We start from the raw sequence: 20,912 nt of genomic DNA, 5'->3' as shown, positions 1-20,912 counted from the left end.
AGCCATCTTTCAGAATCTCCACAGTTAGATTAGAGCTCAGAGATGACCAAATCTGCAGATCTTATATTTTGCCAAATTAAAACCACATACATTTTGAACATCTCCTGAGCACTGTTTATTCTTAATGCAGTTTTCACTTCATACACACACACACACACACACACACACACACACACACACGGTATATATGGTATGAATATATATATTGCTTTTGTACATTTCTCATTTGTTTCATAATTTCTGACATTCTCAGATTTTTTAAAATCTTTAATCGCATCAGTTTTTAAAAGTCCATGTACTGTTGATGAATGAACTAAATAAATTTGCTATGAACATATGGGAACTAATTGCATCATTATTTTTTCTAAATTTTTAAATCCATTTCAGTGAAAAATTGAGAAGAAAGTTTTTCCTACTGTGTAAGCAAGTGGAAGAATAAATTATGTTCTAGACTAAATGCTTATTATACCCTATGGGTTATATCTTTCAAAAATCTCAGATGAAAATCAAATTTGAATTGCCATCTAGAAATAAATTTTTATAGATAGTGTACACATTCGTTCCTGAAAATGGTAGAAAAGGTTTCTTGTCAAGTTCCCCAGCACAAGTGTGAATGCTCTGTTTTTGAGTACTTACTAGTAGTGAAAGGACACATTGTGGCCAGCCAACTCAAATTGCTACCCACGTTTAATCATTGTAAATAAAGGAAGCAGAGAGACCCATGTTATATTTTCAGAACTGGCATGCTCAATATAGAAGTATTAGTTTAAAAATACCACTGAAAATTCTATTTGAATTAATCTAGGTTTCTGTGAAAAACAAAATAATAAGAAGTACAATTGGTCACTTAAACATATATACTACTCATTTCATGCAGGTTATTAACTTAGTAATTACATGTATCATTAAAGGACACTGAAGAGTAAATACAACTTTATAACACTTGGAAAACAGTTTGGAATTGACAAATTTCCATATTTGAAATACCTATATTTTTTACAGAAGCAAAATCACCTTTCTCAGTAGAAACAATACATCTATGAAATAACTATGTGTGTTGAACAGGACTTTTCAAAGAAGCAACTAATTGTCTCAGTATGAAATGAACATGTATCACTGCTAAGCTTTTACATATTGTTGAAGCATAATGCATTTTCTGAGCAGATGGATATAGAAAAGCAATGGAGAAACAAGTGCTTTAAACAAAACGTTCATGGATCACAGGGAATTAATAATGTAAAAAGGTTGAAAGAAATAATCAAAACACATTATCTAATATTCTCTTACATGTTTGAGTCTCACATTTACAAGGGTTGGGCAAATTCTTAATTTTTACACATTGTGTATATCTGTTCTTACATATATTTGTCCAAAAACATGATTTATGAACCATCTGCAAGGTATCAGATTCAACCTTGATAAAAAATTGCCCCCCTCAGTCATCCTGGTAGAGAACACACCAAAACTGAGTAATTGGAAATAACACAATGTAGTAATTCACAATAAATACTAGAATAGTGGTACAATCCTTACAGTAAATTCATAATATTTTAGATCATTTACAGGGATTTTCTGGTGTGGTACAGTCACAGTCATAATGTGAAGGTGGAAAAGTTTAGTCTATAAAATATACTCTTTGAAGCACCAGGAATAGAGATACTTCTGCAGGAACCGTGCACACATGGCGAAGAAGATATTGTGTATGTGCAGAATAGTCTGTTTCACAACCACATTTCAGATGAGAATCACTGCAATTGCTGCTCTACCACTAGTAAACGTGAATAATTTTGCACTTCATCTGTTGGTATTGTTGTTTTACTTCTTTTCTGCTGCTGACACTTGCAGTCAATATTGATTTAAATTGAAACTCCAGTGATGCTGTTAAAAAGTAGGTCAAGAGATCATTTGGAAAAAAAATCCAAATGTGAATTATTAGCAAACAATAAAATACGCATCTTAAAAGGTGTTTTCAAATTTGTAAAACTTGACGTAGGCTAGAAAGCCATACAAGTTATTTAAAATCGTCTTCAAAGAACTAGCCGCCTCTCGATTCATTTGCTTAAGAAATGCTTATTGTTTGCCTACCCACCAGTTTGCTTACAGAAGATGTGCTCCCTATACAACTATAAGCTGTCACTATGAGCTGTTGATTTAGTCTAGAGAAGTTGCCCAGTACATTGAAGAAGTTCTAAACATTTCAATCACATTTTTTCTTAAGTGATCTTCTTCTACAAAGAATCTTCTTAATTGGGGTGCTTCAACACTTCTTTCTTGATAACTCCCGATTTTTTAGTTATTCTGTAGAAGTTCTCTTTTCTGCTTAAACTTAGTTCGGAATTTTCAAATTCAATTCAAGTCTTTAAGTTTTTCTTATTTCAAAAGCCATGTAAATACTGAAATACTTATAAATATGTGGAAGATACCTCATCTAAGTTTTCAGTCCAAAAGTTGTTAAAAAACCTACTCTTAAAGAAAAGGATATTTAACTTTTTACTTTCAGGAAGAAATCAAAAACACTCATTGAAACAAGGTACTATACTACAAAAGCAGGTCCTTCCTCTCCCCACCCCCTACTATTCTGGAAATGTAAACAAAAATTTTAAGTACAAAAGGGATTCTGTGCCTTTTACTTTGAACACTTATTCAGCACCTCAATGTTATTAGGTGTACTTTATGCTTGGCAAAGCAGAAATTGTGTGCTCACATTAGCTGTTCAGAGGACTTCAGCGTTTTTACTACCAAATATCACTGGTAAAGCTAAGCTCTTTGGATGATAAAGGTAGCAGAGAACTGTTCCTATGAAATTCTTGGGTATCTTTCAGGGTATTCTTAAGGGGTAGCTGTCCATTGAGTAGTGCCAGAGGCAGGTTGCAATAAGTGTGGTGGTTGCCTAAGGAAGGTACTGGCAAGGTGGTGGTTGGCATCTCGTGTTTATAACCTCTGCAACAGTGTCTCATTTGCATTGAATCTGAATGGTGGAAATCAGGGAGATCAGCTTGAGATGACACCAGAGAGGCCGAGGTACTGGTCATGGCAATAGAGGGTATAGGCTGGAGTTCTCCAAAAAGTCCTTGCTCTGCAGAGTCCAGAACATGGCACCGAGAAAGCATTTCTTTTTTCTTGATGGGCATTTCATATACTAATTGCTTCCAAAACTTAGAATTTAATTTGCTGCTTTTGGGTCCCTTCCACTTGATCAAGGACAAAAGTTTAATGTTGCGCTTTAGTGATTCCACTTCCTGGCAATTCACCTTTTCTTTTAATTCTGTACACTCAATCAGAATCACTTTGATTTCTCCACTGACTAGCATGTTATGGAGTCTGCTTTCCAACTCAAAAATACTCCATCCTCGTCTGAGAATATAGTCTGGAGTTAGCAGGATAATAAGTCTTCTGCTTTGCTCAACACATCTTGTGAGATCTTCAATGTATGCTACAAATCACAGAAAGAGAGAAAGAGTAAAACAAACACATTTCCAGTCTTTAAAGCATCAAGTTTGCACTTTAATAGAGCAAAAAGCCAGTCTTTCACTAAGGAACATCACATTTTCTTTTCTTGTATTGCACATTCAGAAAGTACATTTCCTTAAAAAGAACAATAAAAAAAAACTCCACTTATTAATACTTATTTTCTGTCTCCTCATCATTACTTATAGCATTCTGTTGACTAATACAAAACTCTGACTTCTTCAGAGTTTAGGTGTATTTCAGCTATATTTATTTATTTCATTATTTAATTCAAGGAAGTCTTCCAAATTTTATCCCAATGTATCAACAGCCCTAGGGGAACAAGTAGTCATCAGATTGATGAAAAGAGAAATGGAGCTGTTTAACAAATGAAAGGTCACTGTATTCATGGGTTTGTTTTGTTTCTTCCCATAGTTTTCAACTACTAAGCTACCATACTACCAAACAATGAGCAGGTATGTATAGGAACTACTTCAAAGATAGCTGATAGAAATGGTGGAAATTCCCTTCTAGAATCACAGCTTGTTTCTCAGAATACCTTTTGTTATTGCAATCTTGGGTTCTCCATGTTGCCCTTCAAACTGAGAGATAGAAAAGTGGTTTGTGTGTGCCCTGGAGTTCAATTTAAACCAGCTGCTCTTTGTTCTGGGGAAGAATAAGGGGTGAAGTTACAGGTGGGGGATGGTGTGGAATGAATGGTAAAAGAGTAAAGGTGGAGTCTCTCAGTTGAGGAATCTTTACCCTACTTTGTGGAGCAATTCTGAGAGTGAGGTGAATATGTTATAGTCCTTTCATGGTAGAAAAACACTCAACTAACTCTATATTTATTTATTCCACAGAATAATCCTTTTGCAATCATGTTTCCCAAAATCTGACCTGCCAAAAAGGGAAACACACACATGTGTTAACAAATGGAGACTTGGACACAGGTGCGGCAACAGAAAGCTGACTTTACTAAGTAGAAAACAAGGCCTTGCTAATGTACAGTGCCCTCTAGCAGAAGCAGTGCTTACAGAAGCATAGCAACATTTGTCACTGCAAATCTGCCCAAGGTTACAGATTGCTTTCAAGGAGTACATAGTGCAGGGCCACCAAACAACTCAGTACAAGCCATTTGAAAAGAGAAACTTATTTTTACAGATGCACATTTTACAGAATCTCTCTTTTCCAGGGTTTTATTTCCACCACTAGGCAGCAAGAACACTTTCACAAGTGAATATGAGTAAACTTTGTATACACCCTATAGATAAACAAAAAACTTTTTAAGAGATACACATAGAATTGCCCATTTAACAATTTGCTGTTATTATTGTTTGGGTTTTTACTTAATACATTTTAGGACTTTCTCATGCAGTAGTTACAATGACTGTTTGTAAGACAACTTCTAAGTGGAGAGGGGACGTCTTAAGAATTTAAAGAGATTATTTTAGAAAAAAATCAGCATTGAAAACTGTAAAAAACAAAAGTAAAATAAATAAAAACCAAAAAAAGCAAAATAAAAACACCACATAAACAACAATGGGGGAAGTTTTCACTCTGTAATTATCACTTAGAGAACTGGTGAAACAGAATGGAAGGAAAGGTAGAAAGTTTCAATAGAGTGGAAAAATTCTATCCCAATGTATCAACAGCTCTGACTCTTCATTTTCTTCCTTTCTTTCTGCTCCCAAAAAGAAAGAAGTTATGTGGGAAGCTTCATCATTAGAGGTTGGATCTGTAAGATACAGTAAAATAAACTATCATGCATCTTTCCCATTATTCTTTTCACCTTTCCTCTACACAAAGCAAAGCAAAGCAAAGCAAAACAAAACCCAAACCCAGAATTTTGGCATCAGTGCAGGAGTCCATGAAAATATAGTTTTGCCAGGTAAATTATGAGTTAATTGTTAATTTTTTAGAGGAATTGTTTACAAAATAATTTACCGAGGGGTTATTCCCGGTAGTATTCTCTCATTAATTGTAGTTTTTCATTTAATTAGAAAAATGATCTGTACAAATCTTGTCAGGAACACATCTGCCACATAAACTGTGCCTCTATGAGCAACACTTTTTCTATGTGTTGGGATGTAGTCTAGTTTATTTTTTAACTGTATTTTTAAAAACAAAAGTTTTGTCTCTATATACATACCTCTACTTAAAGAAAAAAAATTTACAATCCAGGTATCCATAGTCTTAAGAGAAACTATACACATACATATTAATTAATTTGATTGGGATTTATGGGCTTTGGCTTTTGCTATTCTTCTTCCTGAATAGGGAAGGGAACAGGGTACAATTTTTTTTTTCCCCATTTGTATGGTTCTCCTCCTTCATCTGTCTTTTATATTTTGCTATTTGACAGCTAAGCCAAATACAACATTTAGGGGTTTGGGGACCTCTTAAAGATTCATTAGACAGAATTTGTATTTTCCTCCAGAAGGAATGACTGTTAGGACAGATCCCACTATGCTCAGCTGCACAGGGTGTGGATGTTGAAGGGAACCTTGGGTAGAGGGAGTGGTCCCTGTCTCCTGCATATTACACTGGCTGTGCTTATCCTGGCAAAGCCTAGTGGAGAGTTGAGGCAACCATCCAGATAATTCCGGCTGAAAACCTGCTGTGGAAGAAAAAAGGTCGGAATTATCCTGGTTTGCCCTATATATACATTAATCATATGCACTGGAGTCAGTCAGTCAGTACATCAAAATTTTCCCTGGGTAGACACAGACCAAGTGTCCCAAAGAAAACATGAGCCATTTGTTTGGGCCCTGAATTTTGTGTTCCATTTCACTTGGTGAAAAACCAAGTGGAAGTTTTCAGATGTGGAGCCCACATTTCACTTCTTGGGATAGTGATCAGTGGCTGGGCAACAACCTCAATGTTTGAAAGCAGCTGGGGAGGTGCCTCTAAAAGCTGCCTGGCTCTAAGGAAAAGAAGGAAAGACTGTGCACTAGCTTCCATATTCTGGCTCTCTCTTTGTTTTTCTCTCTATGTTTTTTTCTCCACACCACCCCCCGCCCCCACCAGCTCCTCTCTACCTCTCTCTCTCTTTCTTTTTCTGTCCTGTCTCTTTCTTGTCCTTTTATCTCCCTTTTTGCTTTCTTGTTCATTCTTTCTGCCTTTCCCTCTCTTGTTTTCCCTTTCTCTTTTTGTCTATCTCTGTTTACCCCCTTCTTTCCTCCCTTCTTAAGTTTTTACTTTCTGTCTTCTTATCTTTAGGGAAAAAAACTGGACATAGCCATCGTGAAAAATATACGTAAACTAACAAGAGACCAAACAGGTAGAGTTAATATTTTTTATTTCCTAATTTTTAACCAGGGAGTTGTTGCTGTCTTCTATGCAACAAGTACCCCAAATAATTTCTCTCTTACCCCCAGGTTGCATGTCTACATCCAATGACTGCAAACTAGAGCATGATCCATTAAGAATATGTCTTGTTTTTGTATGGTCTATGAGCAAGGAATAATTTCTTTAAAGGTTGTAAAAAAAAAAAAGAATATGATGCAACAGAGACCATATATGACTTACAAAGTCAAAAATATTTACTATCTGGGCTTTTACAGAGAAAGTTTGCTGCCCCTGAATTAGAGACCATCAGGGTATTTAGGTTTGGAAAAGTTCCAAGTAAACTAAGCAGAAACAGGTATCATGTTAAGACATTGCTGGTCCATAGTTAGTGCAGTCTCTGACAGGCAGTGGTGTTTGCCATGGTAGAGCTGTGGTTTTGTGAGGGACATTTTAGAAACCTTCAGAAACCATTTTAAAAAGCTTGTTACCAAGAAGAGATAATAAGGAAACTTTTTTTAAAAAGTCCCTAAATCCACAGCACACATGAATATTTATTAAATCTTGCCTTGACTTATTCTGGCAAATTTAGCAACTGAGTACTAGAAATCCCTCAAAGGCTCTTTTTTTTCCACATAAAGAAGTATAAAATATCCCTGAAATAGAAGGTCATTAAATTATTTCTTTATAGATTTTGGTTTGAAGTAACCTATGATGACAAAAAAAAAAAAATTAAAGAGGCCTGGGTCTGATAGTCTTTTGCTTCTCTAGGCAAAGCTGTGAAACCATACCAAATTATCAGACACAAAATAAAGCTAATTACATTTAAATTATTTGTGATCTTCACAACTGGTAAAGAAAAAAACCCCTTGAACATAGTTTTGACAAGGGTGCTTGAGTTGGTATAAATTCATTTGTCATATTATAAGTGCAAGTGCAAAGAACCTTTTTTCATTTGTCTATCTTGAGAGTTGACAGAAATTAGGAAATATTCTAGAAAGGAAATGCATAGTCACTAGGCCCACTTTGGGGTGTGTACTTATTAGAGAATGAAGAAAGTTTAAGCCAATAGGAAACAAGGAAAGTGACAAACTAAAACTATTAAAAGGAAAGCAAATTCAATTAAAAAAATTCTTTCGGGGCAGTTGTATAAACCAAAATTACAGTGCATCTAGAAAAATAGAATTAGCTCTACAAAAGTGACTTGGAAACAGGACACTTATTAAAAAAAAGTGTAACTGAAGAAAGAAATAAAGCAATAAAATAGAAGCAGGAAGAATGGCAGCCCTAAGAAATTGCTTCTACTGTGATGTGTATACTTTCCCAAAAGAACTCAGTACTCTTATAAATCTCAGGCGCTGAATCTGTTGCAGATGTAGGCAGAAGAACAGTGAGAAAAAAAAAAAAAAACCTTATATATTTAGGAATGTCCATGAGGTCTTGCTACTGCCTACTAACCTGATTTATCAGGTTATCAAACTAATCGATTAGCTTCTTGTAAATAATCTTATGTCCGAGTAGTTATGTTAGGGGTAGCTGGCATATTTTTAAAAAGTTAAAAGACAACTAACCTATAGACAAAGACACAATTTACTATTTTTCCAGGTTCAAATAATAATGTTTTTTATACCCACAGCTATGTACATCCATTAACAGACAAATCATTAAGATGAGAAAGGATGCATTAATATGGGTGCTAATTCATTAATCTTTGGCTAACATTAGCTAACTCATAGATATCAACAGTGGTATTTTCTAAAACCTATGGGTTAATATTATAAGACTTAAAATCAAGATTTAATCTCTAAATTGACATCAGAAATGAATTCTTTCTAATTGATTGAGGTGGGTCCTTTCCTTTAACTGGTATGGAGAAACCAGCAAAAATAATATGTTTCCTATATATCAAATCAATCCTATATATCAAATCAGTCCTATATATCAAAGAAAAATGTATTATTCAGCATTATATATTTGGGAAAAAACTATTTGCCCTCTGGTATAACTAAACACTTTATAATGTAGTCTCATTGAAAATACTATATGCGTCTTAAATAATGAAGCTTAATACTAACCTGTTGAAAGAGTTATATAGGTTGACAACCTGACTTTGTCTGTTGATATTACTAAAGATCTGGGTCTTGATTCTGCCTCTGGCAGATGTAAGGTTCTGCCTGTGTTGTCTGCCACAAAGATTGAGGCAATAAAATTTTTATTTAAAAACTAGGTGTATGTGTGGGAAGGAGGAGCTTTCTAAACAGTGTGTGGTATTACTTACCCTACAAAAACTTTTCCTTTCTCCTCCCTCTCCAAGTCCTTGGCTTGATATTTCATAGATAGTTCATTGGTTTAAATTTTTCGGTAAGCATTTTGTTCTGTACTAAGTAATGTTAAGGATACTAATTAATTATTTTTGAAAGGTTGGTTGATCAATGGCTAACATGGATTTGCTGTGACCTTGCAAGTATAGTGAACTATATTTATTCACAGTTTTGACTTTGAAGACTGTTATTTCTGGTAATGAATCCTTTACTTTTACTGTTACATTTTACCTGTGGTTGGGTGGGTAGGGAAGCATAAAAGAATGTAGAATCTACTCTGGAATATTATCCTCATCTCTAAATTCTTTCTAATCTCTCTTCACCTCTTTCCTGAGAGTAAAGATAGGTAATGGAAAACATTCAGAGAATATTGAGGGAAAGATCATATGGAGAGTAGCAAACAAAAACAAAAACAAAAAAACCCCAAAAAACAAACCCCCCCCCAAAAAAAAAACCACCCTGCAAAATGTCCTTTCCCTCCTCTTTTTTCCTTTACCCTCATGCCCTAGAAACTTGTAGATGGAATTAGTTTCATTCAGTGCAATCTTATGAATAGGAACAAGACTACCTGCTCCTTAAATTGTCTTTTCTGTGGCTCCTTTGTACTTAAAGACAGTTTTATCCAGGTCTTCTGATCCTTCTTTTTTTTTTTTTTAAGGTGTCTGTTCTTTGTGCCCCTCGAGCAGTAGACTTCTTGATTGAAATTCTACACAGTTCTTTCTTAACCAAAAACTCTCATGAGAAACTTTAGTCCATTGACATTAGCACATTTGGGGGCGTATTGGGGTATAATTCCTTTTCTCTTGACTTTAACATGAAGGGGATAGTGGGCATATCTAATTTTATTCCATTTGAGTTAATTGCTCACAATGTGTTAAATTTCCACGGTTGTGCATGTCATCCCTGCCTCACAGTTTTTAGGTCACAGACATCAGAATGCCTAGAAAAGGATTTTATTACTCCCCAAGGAAAATTTACTTGAATAGTGTCCAATATGTCCAGCTATTAGAGGAACTATTGGCAATGGGTACTTACAGATCCATGTACAAAAATATTTTTTGCATGCCTCACTTAGAAGTGACTAGGGATCATCTGACACCAGATGTATTCTCCACTCATTTGTCATTCCACTGTCAGCACAATCACATGGCTAACACTAAGTATTAGAAAACTGAAGATTAGAATAGTGAGGAAATGTAAGAATGTAATCAGACATTATCATTTTCCCTTAAATTACTGAAGGAGTTATGGGAATCTTGAGTTTCACTCACTCAATTACTCCTTCAGTAATACTGATACTTGAGGCCAAATTCATAAATATAACTTCAGCAGACAGAGATGATCAAACATATATGTGACAGTATCTTTAGTATACTAATGTCTTTCTCTAGTGTAAAAATGCATGAATAACTCACATAGAGATCCCCTCAGTCTTTCTAAGAATAGAAGGGAACATTAAGATAAATCATTTTAAAGGAATTTTTTTCTCTTCAAAGTCTACTTAGATATTTATAGATTTTTCTGAAGTTTCAGACAGAACAGGCTCAATTTTTAATTGTTAATAAATATTACATAGGTATTTTTAAGTACCTTGATTGCTTTCTTTTAAAGGCAAGAAACAGCTACAGGATTGGGTTGTTTCTACTTTTAGTCTTAGAATGTTATTTTCTCCACCTGATCAGTGGCCTTGAGCCTAATTCAATAACCTTTATATTTTTATGTTTTTTAATCCTTGCAGAAACACTGAGATAAGATGGGATAGAGAACCTAAATCGTACTCATCCAAAAATGTCCCCGATCTCAGGATCTCAATTGCACAGCTGGGTTCTATTGGTCACATGTCAGCTTCAGAGCACATCTGTTCATTCCTCAAGGATCCACTAGGCCCCATGAACAAAATGTGCTCTGTGTACAGTACTTTACACCACAAAACCCAGCAGCTGCAGGGGTGAGAAAATCTCTACTTCTCAAATTTGTGTCTCTAGGCAGTTTGAGTAGGGTGTTTTCTATCTGGCTTTCTTTTGGTTGTCTGTCAGTTCTGACATTCAGATGCCTGTTGGCAACAAAGTTGCTTTTGCTATTCTCAGGACAGATGTTTCTAGCCTGGGAAGAGACAAACCAAATTTTTACTGGAAAGTAGGAATTCTTGCCACATTCAGGCACCAAACCTGAGAAAACACAAGGAAGATCTTGGCTACAGGCTCAAGAATGGAAAGGTAGGCCACTGCCAGGAAAATAATGTCCAGAGCTGAAGACTTTTAGTTTTAGCCTTTATGAAAAAAATGTTTGTGTCAAATCTCCCCATCTCTGCTGCCTCATGATGACCAAAGGACACTTCCTTAGTAGGGCACGTGGAAACAGTGCAGGCACAACCTTATCTTGGAAAGTAACATCTTTCTATTGAAGCATTTTTATAACCGTTGGTCATATGAGGAAGAGAGAGACTGAGAGGGAGATAGAAGATGGGTGGAGTCCCCTTCATGTACTTTGAAACTGTATGCACTGGAAAGGTATGTGTGCTAATGAGATTGAGTTGGAATACCATGAGAGTGGTCCAAAAGAAACTGAAGATACATCAAAAGTGAAGATATTAAACATTAATGGGTTAATGACATAGACCTCATTAATTTGATTCATAGAAAATTATTGTTGTAGATCAAGGATGATATTATGAAGTCTGCTTTTACAATCCTCAAAGACCTCATTGCTAGTTTTTGGAGGAAGGAGTAGTCTTGGGTCAACATATTTTAAAAGAGATGTGAGGGACAAGCATAGCTTATAATATTGTAACTAGTTTTTCCCCCCCAGGAATGTGTCTATATTTATATAGCATAACCTGTTAAATCTGTACCAATGGCTGCAAATACAGACCACAGAAGCTTCTTTAATAACACACATACGCCAAGTCCAAAATTTTCTACTCTGTCATTCATGTGTAAATCAAGTATATTATTCATATACTTCATCAACTTCCTGAATGCATGCTAAAAATGCCAAGAAAAAACTCGTTAATCGTGACATGGTGACTGCTCAGCCAGCTCTAAAATGTTGATGGAAAAAGAAAAATTGTCAAAGGGCCTTTTTAAGAATTTCTGCAGGTTACACTCGCAAATCAGAATTCAGAGAACATGAATTTCCTCATTTAGGAAGGAAGGATTAAAATCAAACACCCTCCAGTGGTTGCATCTAAAAACTGCATAGTTGTCCCAAATGGCTTACTTATAAAAGGAGTCTTCCTGTGCACCACTGAGTACACAGAATCCAAATCCCTGCTCAGTCCGATGGTTGTATAATCTCAAAAAAATTAAAGTGATCTTCTATGGACTATAAAATTTCTGCCATCCTAATGACTTCTTGGGTGTTTTTATGTTAAGTTCTTTAAATGTCAGGGTATAGTAGGTGACAACTTCCTAACATCTCTTCTTATTCAGTAAGTTACAGTCCCCAACTCAAATCTTGTAGCTTAGAGCTAGGAAATATGGCTTATATAAGCCTCACACTCTATTGTCAAAGAGGATGTTCAGATGGGTCTTTGATACACTGAAACAACTAATTTCAATCAATTTAGCCAAACAACTAGCTAACTCAATGAGGTATAAAATATTTTACCACCTGTTGACTACATTGACCCACTGTGTTGATTAATTGACCAGTCAGGTCCCCAAAATAAACTATAAGACGTAATTTGGGGATGCATCTCTTTCACCTTCATGCTGCCTGGGTCTGACTCTCACCTATGCACAATAGCTTCTTCTTTACATAATAAGCTATTGTCAACTACTGAGTTCCAGGTAAAGTGACTCTCTTGTGTTCTATATTACCCCCATTTCCCTTTCTGATGTATGCAATGGTAAAGCACTGTTTTCCATTTCAGAAGAACTGGTGGAGTTGATAAAGACTGCCTATTGTGGTACCAACAATTTTGGAATGCAAGAAGACAAAAAGCCCAGCACCACATTGAATCCTATTGAAGATGACTTAACAGAGAGTACAAATTCCATTTTGGTAATGACATTACTTTAATACAATTTAGGATATAACTCTAAAAATTGATGTTGCAAAATGTTTACATTTAAAAAGATACTCATGACAAAGTAGAAAAAATAAATAGTAATCTAATAAATTAAACAAAATATTTAAGAAATGTTTTTAATTTTATATCAATGTTAAACCCCTTTTAGTATTCTTTTGAATATAAAAAAAATAAAAACAATATACTCTTTAGCCTAGTTTAAGGACTGAAGCTATTCATATGAATTACTCACAATTTTTTTTCTCCCAGTAGAAAGCTCCTTTTTAGCTTTCATGTTTGCCTTGTTAACAAAAAATGCCATTTAGACACTGTCATGCAAAAATTTAAACCCTGACTTACTTCATTCTCATTATTTCCTTCTATCTTAGACACTGCTCAAACAAAATCAATAAGCACCTATGAAGCATTCAATGAGTTCAACTTTTCTGCTAGATGACAGGAATATGGGATAAATGAAATATAGTCTCTGCCCTCATGGAGCTTATAATCTTCCTGAGTAGATAAAATATAAATAGATGGGAAACTATATAAAATAATAAAATAAAATGTCACAGGAGTAAAAAAGTTTATAGGCCAAAAAGTGACTTTATGTGTGAACTTTGGACTGGAGGAATTATTATGGGCCTTTTATACAGGCAGTAATATGGAGAAGAGTAAATAAGATTTGTAAAGGTATAAAAGGCTAGCATGAACAAAAGCATTACAAGGACATACAATGTATATCAAAGGCACAATATGGTTACAGTGAAAGGTGTAAGGAAATGATAAAAAACAAGTTTAGGAGATTGATCTGGGCTAACACCAGACTACAGGAGTGTTTTTAACTGATGATTATGGATTTTATCTTACAGGAGATGCTGAACAATTTAAGGTTGAATGGGGAAGTGATATGATCAAGAAATTATACATATTTGAGGAAATAGATGGATGAGAAGAATACTAAGGAAGGCAGAGAGTAATCAACATTGTAGTAATGAGGTGATTAGGGCCTACACTAGAAGGTAAAACTGAGAATGGAAAAGATGAAACGGACACTGGATTTAGGAGAGAGATAACAGAAGAATCAAAAATGACTCAGAGGTATCAACAGGTTCCTTGAGGTTCAATCAATGTAGAACTTGTATCTCAAGTCATAAAGATGAAAAGAATCACAGAAAGAAAAGAGTGGAAGACTGTGAGAAGGAGCTTGGGGAATTATTACATTTGTGGTACAGGGAGTAATTGACCAGTAAATACTGTTTTCTTTGTTTCTTTCTATGTACATTTAAGTGTGCATATTCACGTGCATACAGAAACATACTTAGATACATATGCATTCTGAGAAAAGAGATAAACAACCAAAAATCAAGTGTTTCAAATTATCTCCTTTCAGTTTAGTGAACTTGGTGGACAGCTGATAATCTGAATAAATGTTTTGGAGTAATATCATGATCTAATAGACTGAGAACCAGAGTCAAATAGATCCACATTCTAATCCTAGCTCTACCATTTGCCAGCTATCTGATCTTGGAATACTTGAACTTATTTTCTTATCTGTAAGTTAAGGATAATGGTATCAACTCTTTTTCTACATAGGGTTATTATAAACATGAAATGAAATTATATGAATATATTTTATATACTGTGAAGTATGGGAAATAAAAGCTTTTTAATTTTGTTATCACATGGGTACAAATTATCATATTCTGATTGGTAGTCACATTTTAACCCTCCTCAAGGATATTAATATAGAATCATATGCAAACTAATTCTAGTAGTTATATTTACTTTCAATGGCATTTTAAACTCTTTGAAGACAGGGTCATATTTTAAGCTTTCCTGTATTCCCCTTACACTTTAGCCTGTACAGCACTCTGAACATGAACAGGAACTAAATATAAATTTTTTACTTGAACCTGAATTTATTCTAAAAGCTCAAATATAGCTTTCAATATGTAGCATATTTTAAAAGTAACATTCAAGTCCAGAGCCTCTTTAAAATAACTTGAATACACAGTGAGTTCTATACCCCATAGTCTCACATACCTTTTTTTTAATGTGTTTTTTTCCAATAAATCTGGAAATGAGTAACAAGGCATATTTTCAGTTATTAGTGACAACGAATGTAGGTATAAGGAGAAGGACAATGACAGAAGACCAGCTTTGAAACTGAAATGCATTGAAAAGTCTTTGAGTTTTATATATATTTTTAAGGATCATCATTTCCTTAGAATGCTAAGGCAATGTAATTTTAAAAATACCATTAAGGCGCAATACATAAAATGTAAAACCATAACTGAAATGCAAGTGAGAGTACCTTTTAAAAAATGTGCATGCCAGGACACAGACATAGTGGAGAAATTTGAATTTAATAAAATCTCCTATGAGCAACAACTATCTAAATACTTGGTTCTGACATCTGAAGCCTCCATGTAACTTCATAAAAGAAACAAAAATTTTAAATACAAAACTGAAAGTACTTACTTCCACTTGGAATCAGGTCCCTTTCTGGGATGAAGAGTTTATATCCATAGTGTTTTTCCAGGACATCTGGCAGTATTTCAAGAGCAAACTGCTCTTCTTCAGGATTGTCACACTCTAAAGTATCTTGGTCCACTTTTGTGTAAGACAGATAGGCATCATATTCCTTGTTGTCTTAAATACAAAGAACAAGTGGGTTTTATGTATTAGTAGGTTCTCTTTAACTACTAAATGTCTATAACCATTAACAGGCTGAACTAAACAGTATAATTAGTGACTGTCTTTTACAATTAGAAAAAAAAATAAACCACATGCCATGTTATAAGAAATCTGGTACATTTCCACATAACGTAGTCATATGATATGAGCTTAAACAGTCATGGTAATGGGAAACCTATAGTCAGGACAGAATAAAAGAGAATTATTATTTGTGACTTTTGGTGACTATACATATTTGTGATGTTCAGTGATGTGTGAATGATTAGCTCAGTGTGTTTGAATGCAGGACTAAATAGACCAAAGTCATGGATTTGAACTTTTTCTGTGCCAGTTGGCTTGGCTCTGTTACTTGGTCACAGGCTATATACCTCGTTTGCACAAATATGTGCAAGAGATCCAAGAGGGGCTGGGCCCAAGAGTCGGGAAGATCAAAATAATCCAGCCTCACTCCTGGAGACACTACTCACAACACATGCCATATTTCCAGTTGGTTAGTATTGTCATCTTCATATACAAAAAGTAGTTCATTATCAAATATTAGAGACAACAGCTGGGTTTTATACAAGTGCATTGTCTGTTATTCTTGTTCAATCCATGGCCAACTAATTTGACACAAGCTTCCAAAAGAAGCCTTTGTTTCAAAATATACATCCTTCCATTATTGCTAAATTAGGTTTTCCCTTCACACACTTAGGGAATTAACTATGCTTTGAGAAAGTATTTTTTTCCTCCTTTGCTGTGTTGGCTCTCTCTCTTCAGCCTCTCCAAAGAGAAAATGTAAAATGTCTACATATTTTTCCCCTAAAAATTATTAATACAACCACTCAAGTTATTAGTCCCCATTGGTTTTAGAAAAGCCACATTGGAAAAGTTATAGTGGTTTTCTAAATTCCCTTATTTATAGAAAATTATTTTTAAAAGTTAATGTAGTGAACATAGACTTAAGTTAAACTGTTAATATTTAGTAAACCTTGTTACTTGCAAATAATAATTTTAAAAGATAGGCAAATATTTCAGGGTTTGTTTCTAAACCTCATCAATATTTTCCATTAAAGCAGACCTGATTACAATATAGCAAATCCTGACCAAAATGTAATTTACAGAATGAAGCAGCCACTCATCTATACCATTAATGATTTAGTTCTACCTACTAAAGGAGAAATAAATGATAGGTATATGGAGACATATAAATACCTTAGAGTAGAAGTACACGGCACACCTTGATTATCTAGTGATATCTGAGGCAGGATTATATTTTTCTAATTCTAGTAAGATTCCAGTCTTCACCACCCCCACATGAAAGGAACTCTGGTAATTTACATTTTGATGGTGCCTGAAGATAAGAGGTTTTTCTTTAGCATGTCCTCTGGCTGGAAAAGGCTTCCATAAAACTTGGTTGGGTTACTTGATTGCCAAGGAACAGATGCACATGAAGGCCTGCCCTGGATAGTTGAGATCATTTGGCTTACAAATGGGGCACATTCCACTCATATGCATAAAAGGCCACTTGGAAGTGAGAATGTTCATAAGCAATGCTAATGTAAGAACCTCCTGGTAATCTTAGCACCTCTGCCCCTGTTCCAATCAAGCTCAGGATGCACCTGCAAGTCCTTGACTTTCTACAATTATAATTACTCACCTGGGACTTAGAGCTGCTGATGATACACAGCTGGAAGAATAAAATAGGCCAAAGGACAAACAGATCCATTCCTATGAACAGAATGTATTTCATTGTTCTTAATGGATGATGCTGCTGCCTCAAATTCCATAATGTCAGACTAGACCCTTGTTTCCTCTGATTTTGATGACATTTCTGCTTTGCAAACTCCTTAAATTCAACTACTTATTAATTTATTCAGCTGTGATTTGTTGAGCATCTACTATGAGCTAACCATCTGTAATGACTACCTCTTTCACTCCTTGGGCCAGGCCTTTTATATTTTTGTCTATATTGTTTATCCTAAGACTATTTGCCCTTCAAACATGCCTAAACTCACATATTCCTCGTCCCTACTTGTTTCACCTATACCTTAATATAGGTGATGCTACAGACTTTCTTCTAGAAAAATATTGCCATATTTGCATATCCCAAATCAATTTGTGATAAAGAACGTGGATGTCTTTGATATCTGTTAACACCTAACATGTCTGGATAATAAATTTTACCTAACATTCTAGAAGCACACCATTCTTTTGGGAAAGTGTTGCTTCTGATTTTAGTCATGTCCCTTTAAAATGAATTAAATATTTAAAGAATTTAAAGAATTAAAGAGCTTATGGTGGCTGGACAGAACAGGAAGAGTGCTCTCAAAGCCACCATGTCAGATGTCCCAGAAGCTCTAAGATGCCAGTTAGTGAGCAAGCAGCGATGCAGATGCCACAGTTTAAAAAACGCACTTCAGCCTTATATAGGCAGCCAAGAAAATCTCATGAATATCCACAGCTGTTGCTCTTAGAGAGGAGCAAGATGGAAGAGCAAAATCAACAACATGATGTAAATAAGGTTAACAACAAGGCCTGAAAATTGTTTTAAAACCAAAAGGCAATTAAGTAACACCACTCTGCTAGGCAAGGCTAATGAGCCTTCTTCTGTGTTAAATCATGCTGACTAAGCTCATCTAAGGAACCAGAAAATAGAGCACAATGCAGATAGCAGAGACTTACAAGAAAGAGAGCTTGCACAGCAATCACCATGCGTATATTGTTCCCAGTGAAGAGAGAAGTTATGAGGAAGGGAACCAAACTGAAGAATTTTCCTGTTGTCACTCCTGTCCTTCCAGTTTTCAAAGCTCATTTTAATCCTGTTCACCACCAGGAAGCCATTCCTGTTTACAACCCAGTTCTAGGGCTATGCTAAACACAGTGCTAAATCCTTAGCTTCTAAAGTGCAAAGACTGTGTAACATTGTGGATTATTATATCCCTAGTGCCTACTATAGTATGTGTATATGTGTTGATCCAGATGAGGAATATAAGTAAATATATCATACGTAAAGCCTGCCACATAGTGGACACTTAATCAATATTTAATGACTGAACAACTCAAAGGTCAAATAAATGAAGCTATCATTGGTGGATTAAAATGAAATGACGGGGCGCCTGGGTGGCTCAGTGGATTAAGCCACTGCCTTCGGCTCAGGTCATGATCTCAGGGTCCTGAGATCGAGTCCCGCATCGGACTCTCTGCTCAGCAGGGAGCCTGCTTCCCTCTCTCTCTCTCTCTGCCTGTCTCTCTGCCTACTTGTGATCTCTCTCTGTCAAATACAGAAATAAAATCTTTTAAAAAAATAAAATGAAATGAGGTTTATAAAGAATGATTAAGAAGTAAAAGTCTGTTGGATTGATTTTATTTTATAAAAACAAGGCATTTTTATAAGAACTTTAAAAAATGCTACTATACCTATGAATTAAAGAGAAAATATGAACAAAAAGTATAAGGGTAAAACTAAGATATATCCATGAGATGCCAAAGTACTTAAATAAAGAAATGAAAAATTTGGAAGTTACCTAGCTGATATTTGGCATCATGAAACCAAGTATTTCTAATAGAGCTTTAATGTTCATTTATTCATCCTCACCACATACCTGATGACTTTTTAGTATTCCATTCAGCTAGTACAGGTATTGTATATTTAAGGTCCAAGTTTCCATGTAGGAATAAAAAAATATTTGAATTCTCCTTCCTAATGAAAACCCTTGAAGTCCCTTCCTTCCACATTACATTTGCTCCCTAAAACAACAGGTTTGGAATCAGTACATACAATTTTCTAACCAAAATGCTCTAGATTTTTGTCATTTTTTGCTACATGAACCACACTGGAGATGTAGATGCAACTCAAAATTTAATCCTGAAATGTCCTATGATGCTAGCATGGATTCAGCCTTACAAATATGTACTACAACTGATCAGTTAATCTGGATTCTTGGGTATGGGTGATGAATATAATTAATTATTGAAGATTAACTTAATAAATTGTATCATCACAGAGGATATTGACAAAATGCTTATATTCATGACTCAAGACAAATTAATCACAGGAGCTTCCCTCTCATGTTCTTTCATTTAGACAATGTGTCTTCTATATTCCCAGTTGAATAATTTAGCCACTTGTTGGCACCTGTGAATCAGTAACTTTTTCCTCAGTAGTACATTTCATCTAGTTATTTTACATGTGCAAGTAAGAAGTCAGATTTTTTCTTTTTTTTCAATTTATTAACATATAGTGTATTATTTGTTTCAGGGGTACAGGTCTGTAAATCATCAGTCTTACACAATTCACAGCACTCACCATGGCACATACTCTCCCCAATGTCCATACTCAGCCACCATATTCCTCCCCTCTCCCCTCCAGTAACCCTCAGTTTGTTTCCTGAGATCAAAAGTCTCTTAGGGTTTGTCTCCCTTCCCAGTCCCATCTTGTTTCATTTTCTCCTCCCCTTCCCCCATCTACACCCTGCCTTTCAAATTCCTCATATCAGAGAGATATGTCTGTCTCTGATTGAGAAGTCAGATTTATCTATATTAATTGCTATATCTAGAAACTGACCATACTTTCATATATATTGTTGGAGCACATAATTATGGTTGGAACAGGCCCTAATCTCTCATTTTGAAACTATGCCTGAATAAGGGTCTATAATACTTTTAAATGACTGCTATAATAATTAGGTAGATATACTGCTTTGATAAAGAGCAAGTATATGTACTCATCAAACAACATTCAACATTTCTCTAATTGACTATGAAAACATAAGTCAATTAAAATCCACTCATCATTATTTACATAATAGAAAACATAGGACCAATATTGAAGATTCCTCAAATTTTTTTTTACAGTCATCACCCTGCCCTTCTTCTACCACTATAAAAATAAACAAAATCATGAATCCTTCTTCTTTAAGACCATGATCTTACAAAAACAAATGAAAGCTCTAACCTTCATTATTTTAATATAATGAAACGTAGAATCAAAGTCTGACTTTTTAATGACTTAAAAATGGACTTCTTTTTAATCTTGGTTTACCTGAGGGGTTCCACACATACATTTCCAAGACTTACAGTAGTTTGTGGCTGAGGACTTTATGCATATCGAGTTACATGTCATGATTTCTTATTAGTATTGATTTGATATATGGTAATTTATTCTC

General features: G+C 35.0%; 1 protein-coding gene across 7 annotated transcripts in view; it reads right to left on the bottom strand.

The window, feature by feature from the left end:
- Positions 1–591: 591 nt before the first annotated feature.
- The window catches only part of IL1RAPL2 (interleukin 1 receptor accessory protein like 2), a 1,272,933-nt gene continuing 1,252,612 nt past the window's right edge, over positions 592–20,912 (bottom strand). For 6 of the 7 annotated variants that reach the window (XM_032330924.1, XM_032330929.1, XM_032330925.1 and 3 more), the window contains 2 exons: positions 15,550–15,720; positions 592–3,433 (listed from right to left, as the gene is read on the bottom strand). In XM_032330924.1, the coding sequence (XP_032186815.1) occupies positions 2,736–3,433; positions 15,550–15,720 (869 nt within the window). In that variant the 3' untranslated portion in view covers positions 592–2,735. Of the gene's footprint in view, positions 3,434–4,985; positions 5,183–15,549; positions 15,721–20,912 lie in introns of those variants that run through there. The other variant, XM_032330930.1, reaches the window with a different exon arrangement.

Source organism: Mustela erminea, chromosome X, assembly GCF_009829155.1.
Source record: "Mustela erminea isolate mMusErm1 chromosome X, mMusErm1.Pri, whole genome shotgun sequence".
NCBI lineage: Eukaryota > Metazoa > Chordata > Mammalia > Carnivora > Mustelidae > Mustela > Mustela erminea.
Note: the sequence above shows the minus strand (reverse complement) of the source record. Positions and strands in the feature narration are given on the sequence as shown.